General features: G+C 39.9%; 3 protein-coding genes across 3 annotated transcripts in view; 1 reads left to right on the top strand and 2 right to left on the bottom strand.

Annotated features, from left to right (window-relative positions):
• Positions 1 to 20824, top strand: part of tanc2b (tetratricopeptide repeat, ankyrin repeat and coiled-coil containing 2b) — a 226036-nt gene that overhangs the window by 142648 nt on the left and 62564 nt on the right. The window lies entirely within an intron of this gene.
• LOC134466838 (zinc finger protein 501-like) lies at positions 578 to 2722 on the bottom strand. The gene is made up of 2 exons (XM_063220722.1): positions 2311 to 2722; positions 578 to 2157 (listed from the first exon to the last, which is right to left on the bottom strand). The coding sequence occupies exons 1-2, from the start codon at positions 2606 to 2608 to the stop codon at positions 1118 to 1120; spliced, it is 1338 nt and encodes a 445-aa protein (XP_063076792.1). The 5' UTR covers positions 2609 to 2722; the 3' UTR covers positions 578 to 1117.
• On the bottom strand, positions 7045 to 9281 carry LOC134466839 (zinc finger protein OZF-like). Its single transcript, XM_063220723.1, has 2 exons — positions 8931 to 9281; positions 7045 to 8771 (listed from the first exon to the last, which is right to left on the bottom strand). The coding sequence occupies exons 1-2, from the start codon at positions 9202 to 9204 to the stop codon at positions 7732 to 7734; spliced, it is 1314 nt and encodes a 437-aa protein (XP_063076793.1). The 5' UTR covers positions 9205 to 9281; the 3' UTR covers positions 7045 to 7731.

Here is a 20824-nt window from a genome sequence, read left to right as displayed (position 1 = left end):
TGACAGATTTGGTTGGGGCACAATTTCATAACATTTTCTCCATTTCCTTTGCTAGTTTCGTGGTTCTTGGCCAAATATAGCAGCAGCAACTTTACTTTACTGACAGGTTATGGTTAGACATGGTTTTGGTCTGGTCACAGCAAAGCCTTTTTGTGTTTAGCTACAGAAATTTGCAGACACTGCAGGAAAACTGTGTGGACCTGCTCGTGTGACAGAAGTGTTTTTGTGGTATTGAGGACCACGACTTAACTTGCAAAGGCATCTCACCTCAATGCAGAATGCACTGATGTGAAATAAGTACACACTTTTATGATGCCAGTTTGTAATTTAAAAAAACAAACAACTACAACAACTAGTACCTAAAAATATCTTTATTTAAACAATGTTACCTAGCACACCCTCAGCTGTTCTAAGAATAATAGGGCATTTACTCACATACTCTAAAATGTTTTGAATTGTGTTATGTTGACATGTCATCATACTATGAATGGCAGAATCCAGAAAAAAGACAATAGTGCAATTCCTAAAGTATTGTTACCTGAATGCAAAATGCAAACACTAACCAAAACATTCCAGATACAGTTGCTTTTATATTTATTACGAATGCAAGAATTAAAAGGTCATAGTGGCAATGTAATGCATCAAACAAAACGTTTTTCTAGTTTGAACATGTTTACATATTAGGAATTCTCTGATGTCTTAAAAGATTATTACTAGGGGTCGACCGATACAGGTTTTTTATGGCCGATACCTGATTTCCGATACCCGATATTTGGGGCCGATATGGGTAAAAAAATTTTTTCAAAATGACAAATATTCCAGGTCTAAAGTTAAAAATTTACATTTCTTTAACATTATCAAATTGAGGTAGAATTTGTAGCATTTAAACACCCACTCTTACAATCAAGTAATGTCTAACAGTCAAGTAATACAAAAATAAAAGTGTCTTGGTGCTTTTAAAAAACCTGAATAACATAAAATAATAAATATTGGTATATCCTATTGGTAAATCCTTATTGGTAAATAATATATCGGTATGTCCTTAATTATTACTACCTGTAAAGCCCTTTCCACATGCATCCCGGCATGGATTCTCTGATGTTTTACAAGACAATGCTCAATTCCAAACTTCCCCAGTATGTGTTCTCTGATGTCTTACAAGATTACTTTGAATTGTAAAGGCCTTTCCACATGTAGTGCATGGGTAAGGTTTTTCCCCAGTATGGATTCTCTGATGGTATACAAGGCTGCTTTTAGCAGTGAAGCCCTTTCCACATGTAGGACAAAGATAAGGTGTTTGCCCAGTGTGGATTCTCTGATGTTGTACAAGATGACTTTGAATTGTAAAGGCCTTTCCACATGTAGTGCATGGGTAAGGTTTTTCCCCAGTATGGATTCTCTGGTGGGAAACAAGACCTTGTTGACATGTAAAGGCCTTTCCACATGTAGTACACTGGTAAGGTTTTTGCCCAGTATGGGTTCTCTGATGGCATACAAGACTGCTTTTAGCAGTGAAGCCCTTTCCACATGTAGGACACAGATAAGGTGTTTCCCCAGTGTGGGTTCTCTGATGTTGTACAAGATTACTTTGAATTGTAAAGTCCTTTCCACATGTAGTACACTGGTAAGGCTTTTCCCCAGTATGGATTCTCTGGTGGGAAACAAGACGTTGTTGACATGTAAAGGCCTTTCCACATGTAATACACTGGTAAGGTTTTTGCCCAGTATGGGTTCTCTGATGGTATACAAGACTGCTTTTAGCAGTGAAGCCCTTTCCACATGTAGGACACAGATAAGGTGTTTCCCCAGTGTGGGTTCTCTGATGTTGTACAAGATGACTTCGAATTGTAAAGGCCTTTCCACATGCAGTACACTGGTAAGGCTTTTCCCCAGTATGGATTCTCTGGTGGTAAACAAGACCTTGTTGACTTGTAAAGTTCTTTCCACATGTAGTGCACTTGTGTGGTTTTTCTCCAGTATGAATTCTCTGATGAATTCTCAGACCATATTTGTTCACAAAGTCCTTTCCACAAAGCGTGCACTGCCATGCACCCTCTGCCTTGCTGGATCTAGGGTGCGTTACTGGATGGTTTGGTTTTGTAGAGGTCTTTCCACAAATGGTATGCTGGTATGGATTTTCACCATCATGGCGTTCACCTGAATATACAACAGGACATATTATGAAAAATGTCTTCCATTCAATTAAAGCATGGTACTTCCAATCACTTTTTCAAACCCAAGTTAATACATTTCCACAATATCCCATTGGGTACATGTACAACTTTGAATGTCTTTTAGGTTCAAACTTACCTGCAGTAGATGCATCATCTCCATTTGCATATGGCAAGTCATAGAGGTCTTGTTCTCCATTTGCATATGGCAAGCCATAGACGTCTTGTTCCTGTTTCCCATGTGACTCTCCAAACTCTTCAAGGAAAGAATCAAATTCTTCCTTTGGAATCAGCTTCAAAGACATGCCCAGGTCTTCCCCCTGAATTCCATGTGGCAAACCCACTTCCTCCTTGCAGGATGGCGTAGCATTATCTCTGTTCTTCACTGGAAGAAAATCATAAATGTCCCCCTCTTCGTTAATCTCCTTCACAGACATGACGAATCAAGATGAATGACTTTGAAGATTCTCATTCACAGATCTTATGGTAGTTTTTACACTAACATTGTAACCAACAGGAACACTGTTTGAATCATTTTGGTATATCCAAGACTCTCCTTCCATTCTGTCTTTTGACTGAAGAGCCAGGAGCTTTATCTCTTGTCCACGAGAGGTGGAGCTGCAGACCACTCCCCCTCATTAGTTGACTAAAAGTTCAGGTGGCTGAAGGTGTGAATTTCAGGCAGAGTTGTGGTCACAGCATACAGCCAATGGTTTTGGTGTTGGTATTGGTATTGACGAAGATACCTTTTTGTGTTACACATTTTCAGTTAAAGCATACACAGCACTGGTAAAGGTCTTTCTTGTGCAAGTTTTTTTTGCCAGAGTTGAAATATTTGGGTTTTTTAATACCAAGGGCTATTATTATCATATTTTGAGAGTGTTCATTTCCACTTCCTCCTTGCTTAGCTTAGCATTATCTTCTGAGGCTCTGGGCTGCACTGGGAGAAAATCATAAATGTCCTCTTCCCTTTAAGATGGTGGGGTTTTGAGCATTCTATAAAAAGAATGCATTCTGTAACAATGCAAGATTCTACAATTCCATATTGTATTGAATGACGCCCAGAATTCTATAGAACTTTCACTGCCCGGACATACACTCTTAAAGGTTAACCTCCCTCACAGACATGACCAATTGAGATGATAGACTACGAAGATTCCCATCCACAGATCTTGTAGTTGTTTCTGAAACAAAGTTTTGGTGTCTTGTTCAGTTCTAACTTGATGGTAAGGAACAGGTATTTGAGTCAGTGGTAGGGAACCAGGAGCTTTATCTCTGGGCCATTGGTGGTTAAGCTGTAGACCACTCCCCCACGTTAAATGGCAAAAGGTGCAGATGGGTCAAGGTGTGAATAGGAGGGGGAGTCGTTATGTTAACAAGATCCAGAGGAATGGATCTGTAGACCACTCCCCTCATTAACTGATAAAAGGTTCAGATGGGTTCAAAGGAGAGTCATGGAATTCAAAGTTGTGACAACCGGGGTACAGAAAGTCGGTTGGTGACATTATTCATGTAGATTCAAATGCAGCGGCTTCCTTTTCCTAGAGACTAACACAAAACCACTAATAAGCAAATATGACTTAAGGGACACTGTGTGAGATTTTTAGTTGTTTATTTCCAGAATTCATGCTGCCCATTCACTAATGTTGCCTTTTTCATAAATACTTACCACCAGCATCACATTCTAAGTATTCATTATGACTCGAAAAATTGCACTTTTCATACATGAAAAGTTGGATCTTCTCCATGGTCCGCCATTTTGAATTTTCAAAAAATAGCCATTTTTAGCTGCAAAAATGACTTGGACTTGCACTTGGACCATACTAGAAAATATTTGTTTATTACTCAGTAAACTTTCATGTAAAGATCAAATTTAGCAATAGGCAACCCAGTTTCAATGAGCAGCATAGTTGCAGTACCCTTTTTGACCATTTCCTGCACAGTGTCCCTTTAAAACGAAATAAAATAAATTACATTTACCTTTACTGCACTTTCTGTGTCCGATGCTCACTGCCTAGAACTATTTTGGACTGGAGCTATTTCAATGATGATCTGTGTGTCTAAAGCCCTATTCCGACGGGACTAGTTTAATGGAAGGACCTGAGGTAAAGTGATAATAACCAGAATATTTAGTCCCGTTCGAATGTGCCAGTCTGGTCAAGATAGCTGAGTATGTCAGATAAACTTCACCGTGAGTTTTACCTCCTGTAAAACGGTCCGGAAAGATAACCATTGGTAATACCAATCCCGTCCGAACTCACAATATATCCTATCTCTCCAGGCTTGCAAACATTAGAGCCTTGTAGTAAACCGTTAGTTTTGTTTCAGGAGTTGTTCCACGCTGTTTTGCTGTCAAAATCAGACAGCATGGTCAAACGCACTAACCAAATGAACGGACACGCATTGCAGATGCATCAGAATGGATTTTGATGGGTTAGTAGACCAACAGGCAATTATTAGAAGTGTTTCACAGGACCAAATGCCTCCATGGATGCGCAATAATATGCTCAAAAATAAGTAATATATTGTGAAGTTGGCACGCACATGATGACAGGTGCAGTTACAATGGTGCGTGATGAGTAACCTCTCCTACTTGTTTACTGAGATATTTCAATCCAGTCCGAATCGACCATTTCTTTTGCTGACATCCTGAGTTAAAAATCACTTTCCCCCATGTCCATACATAAAACTAGTCCCGTCGGAATCGTGCTAAAGGCTCCATGAGCTGCCTTATTTTTGCATGAATGGAACACAGAGGTCAATGGAATGAGCCTAACTCTTACTTCCATGGCTATGGTTAGAGGTGTGAATTGGAGTGAGAGTCGTTCTGGTAACAATATCCAGACAATGAGAGTAATTCATTGTGAAGAAAACTCTGTAAAACTCTTATAGGATAAATTCTGTTTTGTCTGGTCCATTAAAGTGAAGAAAAAAAACCAAGACATGAGATTCTGAATATTAATAATAATAATAATACTTTCGTTTTATATAGCGCCTTTCAAAACACCCCAGGTCGCTTCAATGTAATTTCTTTATTAAAAAAGTATGAAAACGTTCTGTTCAAAGGAGTCCCCTGGTTTTTAATGAGCACCATGAAAAGCACTAGCAGCAATGGGAGTGCTCAGCCAATGTTGGATTAGGCGGGAAAACAATTTGGCGCCAAATTTGAAAATGACCAATCAGGAACAAGGAGAGATGATTACCTGATCTGAATCACTTGTGGCTTATTAAGTAGTCAGTAAGTAGTTTTGTGACGCATCTACAAGCCAATTATTTTGAACAGCTATTTATACAAGCACATTTAAAAGGGATAACGTCAAAATATTTGATCAAAAGTGCCTTTCGTTTACACGGCAACCCCACCATCGGGGCTTGAAGTAATGCATATATACATCATTTAATTGTACATGAAAGGACAAAGGACTATTGAATATTAGAAGGAATATAATATTATCATGAATGATCCCCTCCATGATGTGACCTTTACTTACCCCATATACTGCACTGCATGTTGTTTGACCTTTGGCGCCTGGAGCGACATACGCTACATTCAGGCTCTTGAGATTTGAGGGTTTCTTTATTAAATGTATGGGTATGTTAGTGCTGAATTAAGACATTCTAATGCATGATGAGGGCCCTAGCTTTTAAATGCAACTTATGTCATGTTTTATGTGTTTCAGAGGCTGAGATATTTAGGATTTAATGGACAGAGGGCACATTTTCCCAAAAAGGGCTTAGGCATTCAGCCGGTGTTTTTGAAGGTGCCTTAGGCTAAAATGGGTTGAACAATGCTATACATTACAGCATCATCTGTTCTAAGAATAACGGGCCATTTTCTCACATCAGCTATCCCAACATTAGTTAGCACTAGTCTAGCTTTTTATACTCTGGAATATGTGTGATTTTGATATGTCAATAAAACATGGGCGATTTAGAGGAGTGATCTTGAAATCACACACATGGGCAAATCCAACTTCAGATTTCATATGAATTAGAGGCTTAGTTCTCCTCAACTATCCAGATATTCCTCAAACATTGTGTGCATTCCAGTATGCAGACTCTTGTACTCAGTCTGTGCTTGTGGCCTTGTGTTTCGCTGACACATTGCTTCCGTGGAGAAAATAATTCTTCCCAAAACCATCCCTAAACCTAACCTGTCAGAAATGAAATGTTTCGGAGTTGTAAATTTGTGCCCTGACCAAAACTATCCCTAAACCTAACCTGTGAGAGGTGCAACAACAACCTGCGCTTTGCCATGTGGCAGCAGTCTACTTGGAAGCAGCGGGGAACATAGGACCCTTTTTTGAAAAAAGAGGGAGAGGGGAACATAGGACCCTTGGAACATAGGGATGACCCCCTTTGGGGGACCATTCTTCATTCACCATCCCGGTTGCAAATGAATTGAGCTTTTGTGAGATATTGAAGTACAATTCTGTTGTCAGTGACGTCACCACGAGGCCGGAATGTGAGGCAAGTGAGCAAGGCAGGGGTGAATTTCTCAAAACCAAAGTCGCTTACTACATTAGCTACTTTGTTGTTGTCAATGCATATTCCCATTGGCAACTACCGAAGTTGCTAACAGGCTATCAACTTCTCTTTTGAGAAACTCACCCCAGGACAGGAGTCCACATATTGGAAAGAGCCCATTCTAACCTTTATATGTAACAATGACAGACATTACACCCTCAGCTTTCATAAGAATGGAAAGGCTGGTTACCTCGGCCGTTTCAGCACTCCAATGAATTGACTGACATGCCCATGACTTCAGCTGGATGTGTTTTGCATTAGATGCATTGGATAGCATGTTATGGATCTTTGTTAAGTTATAACTTCACAATCTAATAAGAATGGATACACAACAGAGACATGCCTTCAGCCCCAACAACTTTTTTTATTAAGTTGTACAAATCTAGTCAAACATTTTCAGAAATACAACATTAAAACATATAATATGAATGACATAATCCAGTAAAAAGATGAAAAACTAAAATATATGAAATATATGCATGTAAAATGAAATCACTAAGCAAAACATTCCAGATATGTGTACTTTCACATTCATAAATATGTTGTTTGGAAATAACTGCTGTGTTTAATTGTTTCAGCCCAACCAAACTAATTTTTCATTTACACGCAACACCTGAACAGGCTTTCCAGTTTTGTCACATCTCAAGGAGTCAGTGAAATTCTGTTAGACATGCAATATAAGGATAATCATGGTTATAAAATTAAAGCAATACTGTACCATTTCTGAGAATAAGCATATTTTATGCCTTTTATGCCAGATGGAAGATAATGGTAAAACTCAAATAATATCTACAGTAAATATTTGAACGTTTTAAATTGGCATAGTGGCAATGCAAATAAATCAACTATTGAACAAAACCTAGCTTGAACATGTTTACATAGTATGAATTCTCTGATGTTTTAGAAGGTTACTGCGACATGTAAAGCCCTTTCCACTTGTAATGCATTTGTAAGGTTTTTCCCCCGTATGAATTCTCTGATGTGGTACAAGGCAATGCTGAATTGCAAAGTTCTTTCCACATGTAGCACACTGTTAAGGTTTTTTCCCAGCATGGATTCTCTGATGTCTCACAAGATTACCTTTACTAATAAAGCCCTTTCCACATGTAGGACACATATATCTTTCTCCAGTATGAGTTCTTTTGTGCTGTACAAGGTGACCTTTTTGAGTAAAGCCTTTTCCGCATGTGGAACACTTGTAAGGTTTTTCCCCCGTATGGATTCTCTGGTGGTATACAAGACAATGCTTAATTCCAAACTGCTTTCCACATGTAGTACACTGGTAACGTTTTTCACTAGTATGGGTTCTCTGGTGGTCTACAAGATTACACCGACTTGTATAGGCCTTTCCACATGTAGTACACTGGTAAGGTTTTTCGCCAGTGTGGGTTCTCTGATGCTTTACAAGATTACTTTTGTCAATGAAGTCCTTTCCACATGTAGGACACTTATAAGGTTTTTGCCCAGTATGGGTTCTCTGGTGGTATACAAGACCACTTTGACATGTATAGGCTTTTCCACATGTAGAACAAATATAAGGTGTTTCCCCATCATGGCTTCCCTGATGATCAAGATCTTTTTGACTTCTGAAGTCCTCTCCACGTGTAGTACACTGATAAGGGATTTCCCCATGATGGGTTCTCTTGTGGTACACAAGACCACGTTTACTTTTGAAGTCCTTTCCACATGTAGAACACAAAAAGGGTTTTTCTCCAATGTGTGTTTTCTGATGTTTTGCAAGATTACCTTTACTTGGAAAGCTTTTCTCACATGTAGTACATTGGAATGGTTTTTCTCCAGTGTGGATTAGCTGATGGTATTGAAGACTGTTTTGCCCTCTAAATTCCTTCCCACATATGGAACACTGGTAAGGCTTTTCCCCGGTATGGATCATCTGATGCCTTTTTAGAACATATTTGTTCACAAAGTCCTTTCCACAAAGCGTGCACTGCCATGGCCTCTTTGCCTTGCTGGATCTAGGGTGCGTTACTGGATGGTTTGGTTTCGTAGAGGTTTTTCCACAAACTGTGTGCTGATATGGATTTTCACCATCATGCGTTGTCTGGCATTCACCTGAGTATACAACAGAATATATTATGAAAAATGTCTTCCATTTAATTAAAACAGGTTACTTCCAGCCACTTTTGTAAAGCAAAGTGATAATATTTACACAAAATCCCATTCAGGTACTAGTAAAACTACAGTGTGAATGTCATTCAGGTTCAAACTTACCCGCAGTAGATGTATCATCTCCATTTGCATGTTGTACTTCATACAAGTCTTGTTCTTGTTTCCCACGTGACTCTTCAAACTCCTCTTGGAAAGAATCAAATTCTTCCTTCGGAATCACCTTCAAAGACATGCCCGGGTCTTCTTCCCCCTTAATTTCATGTGTCAAACACACTCCCTCCTTACAGGACGGTGTAGCATTATCTTCTGAGGTTCTGTTCTGCTCTGGAAGAAAATCATAAATGTCCCCCTCTTCTTTAATCTCCTTCACAGACATGACCAATTGAGATGAAATACTACGAAGATTCCCATCCACAGATCTTGTAGTCGTTTCTGAAACAAAGATTTGGTGTCTTATTCAGTTCTATCTTGATGGTAGGGAACCAGGAGCTTTATCACTGGGCCACTGGTGGTTAAGCTGTAGACCACTCCCCCATGTTAAATGGAAAAAGGTGCAGAGTGGTCAAGGTGTGAATAGGAGGGAGAGTCGTTATGATAACAAGATCCAGAGGAATGGATCTGTAGACCAGTGTTTCTCAACCTTTTTTAGGCGAGGCACCCTTTCAGTTCATGAAAAGTTCAAAGGCACCCCAAACCAACAAGCCGTAACATGGCATCGCATCCAATACCAAACAAGCTTAGAAAAGTAACACATTTTGGAGACGTCACACGACCTACGTTCGAAGTTGCAGCTGATTGGGGCGACCTATATTTACTTTATTGTACGGAAATGGCAGATGAAAGATTCGACTGACTAGACTGACTAACCTATCAATTTAGAAAAATATGTATTATATTACATAATTTATTTATCAGCCGCGTTTCCGCGGCACCCCTGAGGGGGGGCCCCCGGTACCCGTGTTGAGAAACACTGCTGTAGACCACTCCCCTCATTAACTGATAAAAGGGTCAGATGGGGTCAAAGGAGAGTCATGGAATTCAAAGTTGTGACAACCGGGGTACAGAAAGTCGGTTGGTGACATTATTCATGTACATTCAAATGCAGCGGCTTCCTTTTCACTAGAGACTAACACAAAACCACTACATAATAAGCAAATATGACTTATTTTAAATTACATTTACCTTTACTGCACTTTCTGTGTCCGATGCTCACTGCATAGAACTATTTTGGACTGGAGCTATTTCAATCGGGGTACAGAAAGTCGGTTGGTGACATTATTCATGTAGATTAAAATAAGGCTATGCTCTCTCTACGTCATCCTCAGATGAGCCTTCCATCCTTGCTTCCAATCATCCCGATTCTCCATACATCTTTTCAGTTCACTGGTACTCTGGGCTCCCACATCTTTCTTTAGTATGTCCACTTTTGTGGGACGTCCTCTTAACCGGCACCCTCGTGATGGTTCCCACAGCACCAGTTTGCTGGCTGGTAGTTCCTGGTGCCTTTGGCAGTGTCCTGCAAGTCTCATTCTCCTTACAGCAATCTTCTCGCTCACCCTTGGAATTCCCTCATACAGGGTTTCGTTGGTTACACGTGAACTATTGCTGATGTTAAGCACTGCACGAAGCATCCTATGCAGTGGCTTTCTTTTCACTGGATACTAACACAGAACGACTTCATAAAAAGCAAATATGACTTAAAACGAAATAAAATAAATCACAGTTACCTTTACTGCACATTCTGTATCCGATGCTCACTCCCTAGAACTATTTTGGACTGGAGCTATTTCAATGATGATCTGTGTGTCTAAAGCCCTATTCCGACGGGACTAGTTTAATGGAAGGACCTGAGGTAAAGTGATAATAACCGGAATATTTAGTCCCATTTGAATGTGCCAGCCCGGTCAAGATAGCTGAATATGTCAGGTAAACTTCACCGTGAGTTTTACCTCCTGTAAAATGGTCCGGAAAGATTACCATTGGTAATACTAATCCCGTCAGAAACGCACAATATATCCAATCTCTCCAGGCTTGCAAACATTAGAGCCTTGTAGTAAACCGTTTTGTTTTAGGAGTTGTTCCACGCTGTGTTCGCTGTAAAAATCAGACAGCATGGTCAAACACACACACCAAATGAACGGACACGCATTGCAGATGCATCAGAATGGATTTTGATGGGTTAGTAGACCAACAGGCAATTATTAGAAGTGTTCCACAGGACCAAATGCCTCCATGGATGCGCAATAATGTGCTCAAAAGTAATTTATTGTGAAGTTGGCATGCACATGATGACATGTGCAGTTACAATGGTGCGTGATGAGTAACCTCTCCTACTTTCTGTTCGTCTACTGAGAAATTTCAATCCAGTCCGAATCGACCATTTATTTTAGCGACGTCCTGAGTTAAAACTCACTTTCCCCCATGTCCATTCATAAAAAACTAGTCCCGTCGGAATAGTGCTAAAGGCTACATGAGCTGCCATCTTTTTGTAAGAGTGGAACACAGAGGTCAATGGAATGAGCCTAACTCTTACTAGAGTTCTCAACGGGTCGGGTCAGCCCGAAAAACCCGACGGGCCCTTTGGGTTCGGGCCGGGTTCGGGTCGAAAATATAAGCATATGGCTCGGGTCGGTTCGGTCCGCGGGCTCAATCTTTTCCGCCCAGTGAAAAAAAAAATCAGTTCTGCTGTTTACCGTGAATCATGGCGAATTTCCCCTTGATGGGTCAGTAAAGCTAGACCTATCTATCTAAATATATGTAGGCCTGCGTAACGAAGGTCTGGCAGGCTGCTGCATGCAACCTTGCGCAGTGCTTAATTTGTAAATCACAAGGTACCAGAACGCAAAACAAACATCACATCACAGCGATGATGAGTTGGAAAGAGGTCCCGGAACGCATAGAAAAACTACATTGGCTACAATTACGCAAACCAATAAAAACGGGAAAAAAGTTCTTAGATGCAATTGTAACGATATTGAGTCAGCTCATGGAACCATACTTTTGTTTCTTAATACAAGGGACGGTTGGCAATCCAATGACTATTTTAAACAACAGCCATAGTAGGCCTCATATTAAATGCTGTAATGACAACAACCAATATTTTTAGTTTGATCGCTAACTTTATTGCTCTCAGCAAATGCAGTGCATGATATTATGTTTTCCCCATGAGGTGAAACGAAACCGAAGCGGTCTTCTACATAGGCTATACTAGAAAGGACAGTGGCTTTCTAATTAGGTTATCCTTTCCACGTATTCACACAACGTTGGCATATGCGTATTAAACGGAATCCACGCTTTGTTGGCGACTTTGTTGCATATAATTTGGCTAATCCGCATGTGCTGTTGCGATATGCCACTTCACTATTTAAATGGCTCGTGCACCGCTGGTAAGCGAGCGGCAGCGAAGGTGCCGGTAGACTTGGCTTTTCACACTGACTGTCTGCTCGCGCTGCGGTCTGGTTGAAAATCCCCTCAGCAAATGTTTTATTTGGAGCGCGTGGCCCTGTTTGAATGAAATATCACCTTGTCTTTGCTGTTTTCGTGCTCAAATTGACTTTTAAGCAACTGTCGGGTCTTGGGGCGCACAAACATGCGGAGCGCTCGCCAGCCGAGGAAGATCTCATCCTCTCACCTAGACTATCTGTCTTTTTTGCTACATGGCTGATCAATGCACCAACCGTAGCCCAGGTGCCACTAGAAATTAGTATGTCCAAAACCTTGTGTGCCGACCAAAATTTTATGAAACTTTTAAACAATGTTTGGCACAGCCAGGCTTTCCATCTCATCCACGCATATGAACAAACAGGGAGGGAGGGGCAACTTCACGTAGCCTACATTTAATCAGATACACGGGGTGGAAATGTAGTAAGCCTACATTTAGAAGTCAAAACAGAAGGTGGATAGATTGTTGTTGCCGTGAAGAGGCGGTTATTGAAATCGCGCTGTGGATGATTCTGCTTAAATGGCAAGAACGTTTCCCCATTTCATATTATGTTTCTATTGTGGAAAATATATTTTCACTAGGTTTTTAAGTGAAAAATGCAATTTACTGCACATAAGTGCCCTTAAAGACCCACCACAACCCGTCATTCTCCATAGGATAACGTGGGGAAACTCGCCCCCGACTTCGGGCCTCGGGCCGGGTTCGGTTAGATAATTCTAGTGATGTGTCGGGTAACATCGGGCTCGGGCTTTAAAAGCCACGGGCCGGGTAGGGTCGGGTTGACATTTTCAGGCCCGTTGAGAACTCTAACTCTTACTACCATGGCTATGGTTAGAGGAGTGAATTGGAGTGAGAGTCGTTCTGGTAACAAGATCCAGACAATGAGAGTAATTAATTGTGAAGAAAACTCTGAAAAAATCTGTTAGGATAAATTTTCTGTTTTGTTTGGTCCATTAAAGTGAAGAAAAAAAACAAGACATGAGATTCTGAATAGTAATAATAATAATACTTTCGTTTTATATAGTGCCTTTCAAAACACCCAAGGTCGCTTAAATGTAATTTCTTTATTAAAAAAGTATGAAATCATTCTGTTCAAAGGAGTCCCCTGGTTTTTCATGAGCACCATGAAAAGCACTAGCAGCAATGGGAGTGCTCAGCCAATGTTGGATTAGGCGGGAAAACAATTTGGCGCCAAATTTGAAAATGACCAATCAGGAACAAGGAGAGATGATTACCTGATCTGAATCACTTGTGGCTTATTAAGTAGTCAGTAAGTAGTTTTGTGACGCATCTACAAGCCAATTATTTTGAACAGCTATTTATACAAGCACATTTAAAAGGGACAACGTCAAAATATTTGATCAAAAGTGCCTTTCGTTTACACTGCAACCTCACCATCGGGACTTGAAGTATTGCATATATACATCATTTAATTGTACATGAAAGGACAAAGGACTATTGAATATTAGAAGGAATATAATATTATCATGAATGATCCCCTCCATGATGTGACCTTTACTTACCCCATATACTGCACTGCATGTTGTTTGACCTTTGGCGCCTGGAGCGACATATACGCTACATTCAGGCTCTTGAGATTTGAGGGTTTCTTTATTAAATGTATGGGTATGTTAGTGCTGAATTAAGACATTCCAATGCATTATGAGGGTCCTAGTTTTTAAAAGCAACTTATGTCATGTTTTATGTGTTTCAGAGGCTGAGATATTTAGGATTTAATGGACAGAGGGTACATTTTCCCAAAAAGGGCTTAGGCATTCAGCCGGTGTTTTTGAAGGTGCCTTAGGCTAAAATGGGTTGAACAATGCTATACATTACAGCATCAGCTGTTCTAAGAATAACGGGCCATTTTCTCACATCAGCTATCCCAACATTAGTTAGCACTAGTCTAGCTTTTTATACTCTGGAACATGTGTGATTTTGATATGTCAATAAAACATGGGCGATTTAGAGGAGTGATCTTGACACCCCACACATCACACACATGGGCAAATCCAACTTCAGATTCCATATTAATTAGAGGCTTAGTTCTCCTCAACTATCCAGATATTCCTCAAACATTGTGTGGATTCCAGTATGCAGACTCTTGTACTCAGTCTGTGCTTGTGGCCTTGTGTTTCGCTGACACATTGCTTCCGTGGAGAAAATAATTCTTCCCAAAACCATCCCTAAACCTGTCAGAAATGAAATGTTTCGGAGTTGTAAGTTTGTGCCCTGACCAAAACTATCCCTAAACCTAACCTGTGAGAGGTGCAACAACAACCTGCGCTTTGCCATGCGGCAGCAGTCTACTTGGAAGCAGCGGGGAACATAGGACCCTTTTTTGAAAAAGAGGACCAGGGGAACATAGGACCCTTGGAACTTAGGGATGACCCCCCTTGGGGGACCATTCTTCATTCACCATCCCGGTTGCAAATGAATTGAGCTTTTATTAGATATTGAAGTACAATTCTGTTGTCAGTGACGTCACCACGAGGCCGGAATGAGGCAAGTGAGCAAGGCAGGGGTGAATTTCTCAAAACCAAAGTCGCTTACTACATTAGCTACTTTGTTGTTGTCAACTTCTCTTTTGAGAAACTCACCCCAGGACAGGAGTCCACATATTGGAAAGAGCCCATTCTAACCTTTATATATAACAATGACAGACATTACACCCTCAGCTTTCATAAGAATGGAAAGGCTGGTTGCCGTTTCAGCACTCCAATGAATTGACTGACATGCCCATGACTTCAGCTGGATGTGTTTTGCATTAGATGCATTGGATAGCATGTTATGGATCTTTGTGAAGTTATAACTTCACAATCTAATAAGAATGGATACACAACAGAGACGTGCCTTCTGCCCCAACAACTTTTTTTTTTTATTAATATGTACAAATCTAGTGACACATTTTCAGAAATACAATATTAAAACATATAATATGAATGACAGAATCCTGTAAAAAGATGAGAAACTAAAAGATATGAAATATATGAATGTAAAATGAAATCACTAAGCAAAACATTCTAGATATATGTACTTTCACATTCATAAATATGTTGTTTGGAAATAACTGCTGTGTTTAATTGTTTTAGCACAACCAAACTAATTTCTCGCAACACCTGAACAGGCTTTCCAGTTTTGTCACATCTAAAGGAGTCAGTGAAATTCTGTCAGACATGCAATATAATGATAAACATGGTTACAAAATTAAAGCAATACTGTACCATTTCTGAGAATAAGCTAATTTTATGCCTTCCTTTGAGTTAAGTAATTCAGCTTTACCATTCTCCTTTTCTTCCAGTTGTTTTCTCAGTCTGGCAACGCAAATTCTACCTCATAGATAGCACTTATCATTGAATCTACTGGGTCCAGCTAGCATGCGGCTGGTCCCATAATATCCAATGATAGTTGCTAGCATGCAGCTGTTCCCATAATATCCAATCATAGTTGCTAGGGGCTAACTGTTGCCATAAGATTAGATGATGGTTGCTAGCTTGAATCTATAAATATCCTGACCAGAAAAAGAGAACAGATGGAAGATAATGGTAAAACTCAAATAATATCTACAGTAAATGTTTGCACGTTTTAAATTGTCATAGTGGCAATGCAAATAAATCAAATATTGAACAAAACCTAGCTTGAACATGTTTACATAGTATGATATCTCTGATATTTTAGAAGGTTACTGCGACATGCAAAGCCCTTTCCACATGTAATGCATTTGTAAGGTTTTTCCCCAGTATGAATTCTCTGATGTGTTACAAGGAAATGCTGAATTGCAAAGTTCTTTCCACATGTAGTACACTGTTAAGGTTTTTCCCCAGCATGGATTCTCTGATGTCTCACAAGATTACCTTTACTAATAAAGCCCTTTCCACATGTAGGACACATATATCTTTCTCCAGTATGAGTTCTGTCGTGCTGTACAAGGTGACATCTTTGAGTAAAGCCTTTTCCGCATGTGGAACACTGGTAAGGTTTTTCCCCCGTATGGATTCTCTGGTGGTAAACAAGACCTTGTTGACTTGTAAAGTCCTTCCCACATGTAGTACAATGGTAAGGCTTTTCCTCAGTATGGATTCTCTGATGAATTCTTAGATTAGATTTGTTCATATAGTCCTTTCCACAAATAGTACACTGCCATGGCCCCCCTGCCTTGCGGGATCCATGGTGTGCTGGTGGATGGTTTGGTTGTGTAGAGGTCTTTCCACAAATGGTATGCTGGTATGGATTTTCACCATCATGGCATTCACCTGAGTAAACAACAGGGCATATTATGAAATGTCTTCCATTTAATTAAAGTAGGGTACTTTCTATCACTTTCAAAGCCATGTTAATATAATTACACAATATCCCATTCAGATAAATGTACAACTTTGAATGTCTTTTAGGTTCAAACTTACCGGCAGTAAATGCATCATCTCCATTTGCATGTTGCAAGCCATAGAAATCTTGTTCCTGTTTCCCATGTGACTCTCCAAACTCTTCAAGGAAAGAATCAAATTCTTCCTTTGGAATCACCTTCAAAGACATGCCCAGGTCAACTCCCTTAATTCCATGTGGCCAACACACTTCCTCCTTACAGGATGGCGTTGCATTATCTTTTGAGGCTTTGTTTTGCACTGGAAAAAAATCATACATGTCCTCTTCTTTAACCTCCTTCAAGGACATGGCAAATTGAGATGGGTGACTACGGACATTCTCATCTGTTCTGTTCTGCGCTGGAAGAAAATCATAAATATCCACTTCCTTAATCTCCTTCACAGACATGACAAATTCAGCTGAAGGAATACGAAGATTGTCATCCACAGATCTTATAGTCGTTTCTGAAACAAAGTTGCAACCAACAGAACACTGTTTGAATGTTTTTTGACGCCTTGTTCAGTTCTAACTTGATGGTAGGGAACCAGGAGCTTTATGTCTAGGCACTGCAAGGTTAAGTTGTTAGACCACTCCCCCTCATTAAATGACAAAAGGGGTTTGATGGGAAAAGGTGCAGCTGGGTCAAGGTGTGAATAGGAGTGAGAGTCGTTATGGTTACAAGCAGGGCTGTAGTGGAGGGTAAACGCACGTAAACGCCGTTTACGCACCTCTGGAATTTAGGAAATGGCGTTTACCCACCTCTAAGTAGCGTTTATCCACCTCTAAACAGCGTTTACGAAGCTCTTAATGGCAATTACGCACGTCAAAGTTCCCTGCGCCTTGTGATCTGCTGTTGGAATAATCCAAAATAAATTTGGTGTCATTTAAAAAATATATTGTTGAACATACTTAACGCTTTAGTAGGAATCATTTTCCTCTGCTCTGTATTCGGGTATGTGACCTTCCAATCAGTGCCTTTCGGCTGCGGCGGCAACACCAATCAGGATCCATGGAATATGTAAACACTACATACGTGTAGTTGCCTACCTGCCTACCTGTTCAAAGTTAATCATAATGGGTATTAGCAGATATTTGAAGAGACCATCCAGTGCTTCCACTTCCGCAGATTCCAGCAAAAGCCCCCAAGTACAAAGTAAGACTGACAGAGATCAATTTACATGAGTCGTTAAATGTGCTTTGTAAATAAGTTTGACTTGACGAACTATGGCAATGACAGAACAAGCTTTCAGATTAGCTAATGCGTAGTCACTATCCTTGTATTGCACTCGTCACCCACCGCTAGTCATTCTACATCACGAAAGCTAGCAATGCCACCAGTGTAATTTATAACAATAATTTTAAAGCACGAGACGTTCTCGTGCTTCAAGGTGAAATGAGAATAGCAAATCAAATAAAAGGTCAATTGTCATTCTAAAACACCGCAAACATGATGGCTTATATATATATACAGTGAGGAGAATAAGTATTTGATCCCTTGCTGATTTTGTTGGTTTGCCCACTAATAAAGACATGATCATTCTATAATGTTAATGATAAAATGTATTATAATATAGAGTGACAGAATATCAAAAAGAAAATTCATAAAATAACTTTGAAGAATATATTTTAATTGATTTGTATTCCATTGAGGAAAATAAGTATTTGACCCCTCTAGTCAAAAAAGACAAAATACTTGGTGGCAAAGCCCTTGTTTTCACATCCAGAGGTCAGATGTTTCTTTCAGTTAATGACAATGTTTGTGGGTATATTAGAAAGGAATTTTGTCCACTTTTCTTTGCAGATCATCTCTAAATCACTTACGTTGTATGACTGTAGCTTGCCAAATGGGAACTTCTGTTCCCTTCACAGGATTATTATAGGGTTAATGTTTGGAAACTGTCTAGGCCACTTCATGACCTTAATGTGCTTCTGCTTGAGCTACGCCTTCGTTGCTTGGGCTGTATGTTATGGATTATTATCATTTTGGGAGGCCAATCCATGACCCACCTTCAGTGTAGTGGTGGTGGGAAAGAGGTTGGCATGCAGCATTGTACGTTTACATGTCTCCCTCCATCCATTTCTTGACGATGTGAAGTTGTCCTGTGTCTTGGCCAGACAAACAACCTCAAAACATAATGTTACCACTTTCATTTATGATGTTGGAGAAGGTGTTGTTCTTGGGATCATAGGCAGCATTTCTCTTCCTCCAAACACATAGAGTTGTGTTAATGCCAAACAGTTTGATTTTGGTGTTATCTGATTCCAGCACCTCCCAATCATATCCTAATCCAGTTTGACGTTCATTGGCAAACCTCAGGTCAGCCTGAACAGGTTCCGTCTGAAGCCAGGGTACCATACATGCACTGCAGGATTTTAATCCGCTGTGGTATCAAGTGTTTCCAATAGTTTTCTTAGTGATTGAGGTCCCAGCTGCCTTGAGATCATTTCCTAGCTCCTCCCATACAGTTTTAAGGTGCTTTATCTCCTTTTTTCTGGTTATTAAATTCCCACAAGGTCAAATCTTGTATAGAACCAGAGACAGGCCTAAGATTGATGATTGATGATCATTTTGTATGTCCTAAAATTGTGAAGAAATGCACCAACAGTTTGCTCTTTAATATCCAGGAGCCCATTTCAGCCTTATTGAGTTCTAAAATATTGTCCCTGACATCCTTTGACAGCTTTTTGGTCTGTCCCATGTTGGCGAGTTTAGTTTGATTGATTGACTGATTCTATGGACTGATTCTGCAGATTCAATGTGTCTTTTGTGCAGGTTACTATTAACAGGTGTGTTCAATTCAGATAAGTTGATTGGAAGTGCCATTTGATCTGCGGGATCAGAACTCTTAATGGTTGGCAGGGGATCAAATACTTATTTCCCTCAATTAAATATAAATCAATTATTATATATTATTTAGAGTTAATTTCTGGATTTTCTTTTTGATATTCTGTCTCTCCATATCAGAATACATATTATCATTAACATTAAAGACTGATCATGTCTTTATTAGTGGGCAAACCAACAAAATCAGCAAGGGATCAAATACTTATTCTCCTCACTGTAGGCCTATTAATATTTTATTTTTAAACAGCCATTGAATTGGCACGTGTAAAACAAAAATATCAATCTTATATTTTCTAAATATAAAACAATATAACAAAAAACCATGCTGTATAGGCTATTTATGCTGACATAGGTAGTTATAGCCTACATGTGTGTGATCCTTTAACTTATGTTGTCAGTGTAATTGGCAGGCTGCTTAACTGGTGTTCTCAGCCCCACCACTCTTAAATTCCACTTTTTTCAGGCAATGAGGCAGAGATCACAGGGAGAGGAGAAACACCAGGAGATCAGATAGGCTAGAGATAGAAGAGGAAAGAGGAGGAAATTAAAGAGGACCAACAGAGAATGAGGAAACAGAGAAAGATGAAATAGGAGATGAAGAAACAGGTAGTGCGAGAGGAGTAAGAGAAGAAACAGGGACAGGAGAGATGGACAGCAGAGAGTCTGAAGTAGAGGGAGATGCAGAATCTGAGACTGAAGACACAGTGAGAGGAGAAAGTGAGAGCACATGCCATCCCATTACCTGGACAGAAAAACAATACATACGGTTTAAAAGATAACCCTTGGCTTATTTTCAATGGTGAATATCTTGGATGAAAAATCTGCAAAAAAGTGAAAGGCCTTGGAGTATTTAAAGAAACAGGAATGTGTCTCTCAAATGAATGGGCCGCAACTAAAGTCACATACAGTCGCAATGGTGATCACCAGTGATAACGTCATGGAATATGGCCAGGACAGCCATACAGATTCGCGACACCTTGCGTTGCTGTGTCGCGTCGCGTCGCGGTCTGTCTGATCAAAAAATGAATAGTTTACCCACCTCTAATTTGACCACTACAGCCCTGGGTACAAGATCCAGAGAAGGATAATGACTGATGGTTAAGAAAACTCTGAAAACAATTGTGGGCTAAATTTTCCAATTCTGCCAGATCTGTTCAAGTCAAGAAAACTAAGTGTGAAAATCTGAATGAAATTTCTTTATTAAAAAAAATGAAATAAAATATACTTGATGGCATGGCTCTTTTCAGAGCAGCCCCCTGTTTTCATGTGCACCATGAAAATCGGCTGACAAAATGGCTTAGGGGTAAGCAGCAGGACAAAAACATTCAGGAAAACTGCCCTATGGCA

This window comes from Engraulis encrasicolus, chromosome 17 (genome assembly GCF_034702125.1).
Source record: "Engraulis encrasicolus isolate BLACKSEA-1 chromosome 17, IST_EnEncr_1.0, whole genome shotgun sequence".
NCBI lineage: Eukaryota > Metazoa > Chordata > Actinopteri > Clupeiformes > Engraulidae > Engraulis > Engraulis encrasicolus.
The sequence above is the reverse complement of the archived record's forward strand: the minus strand, read 5'-3'. Positions and strand labels throughout refer to the sequence as shown.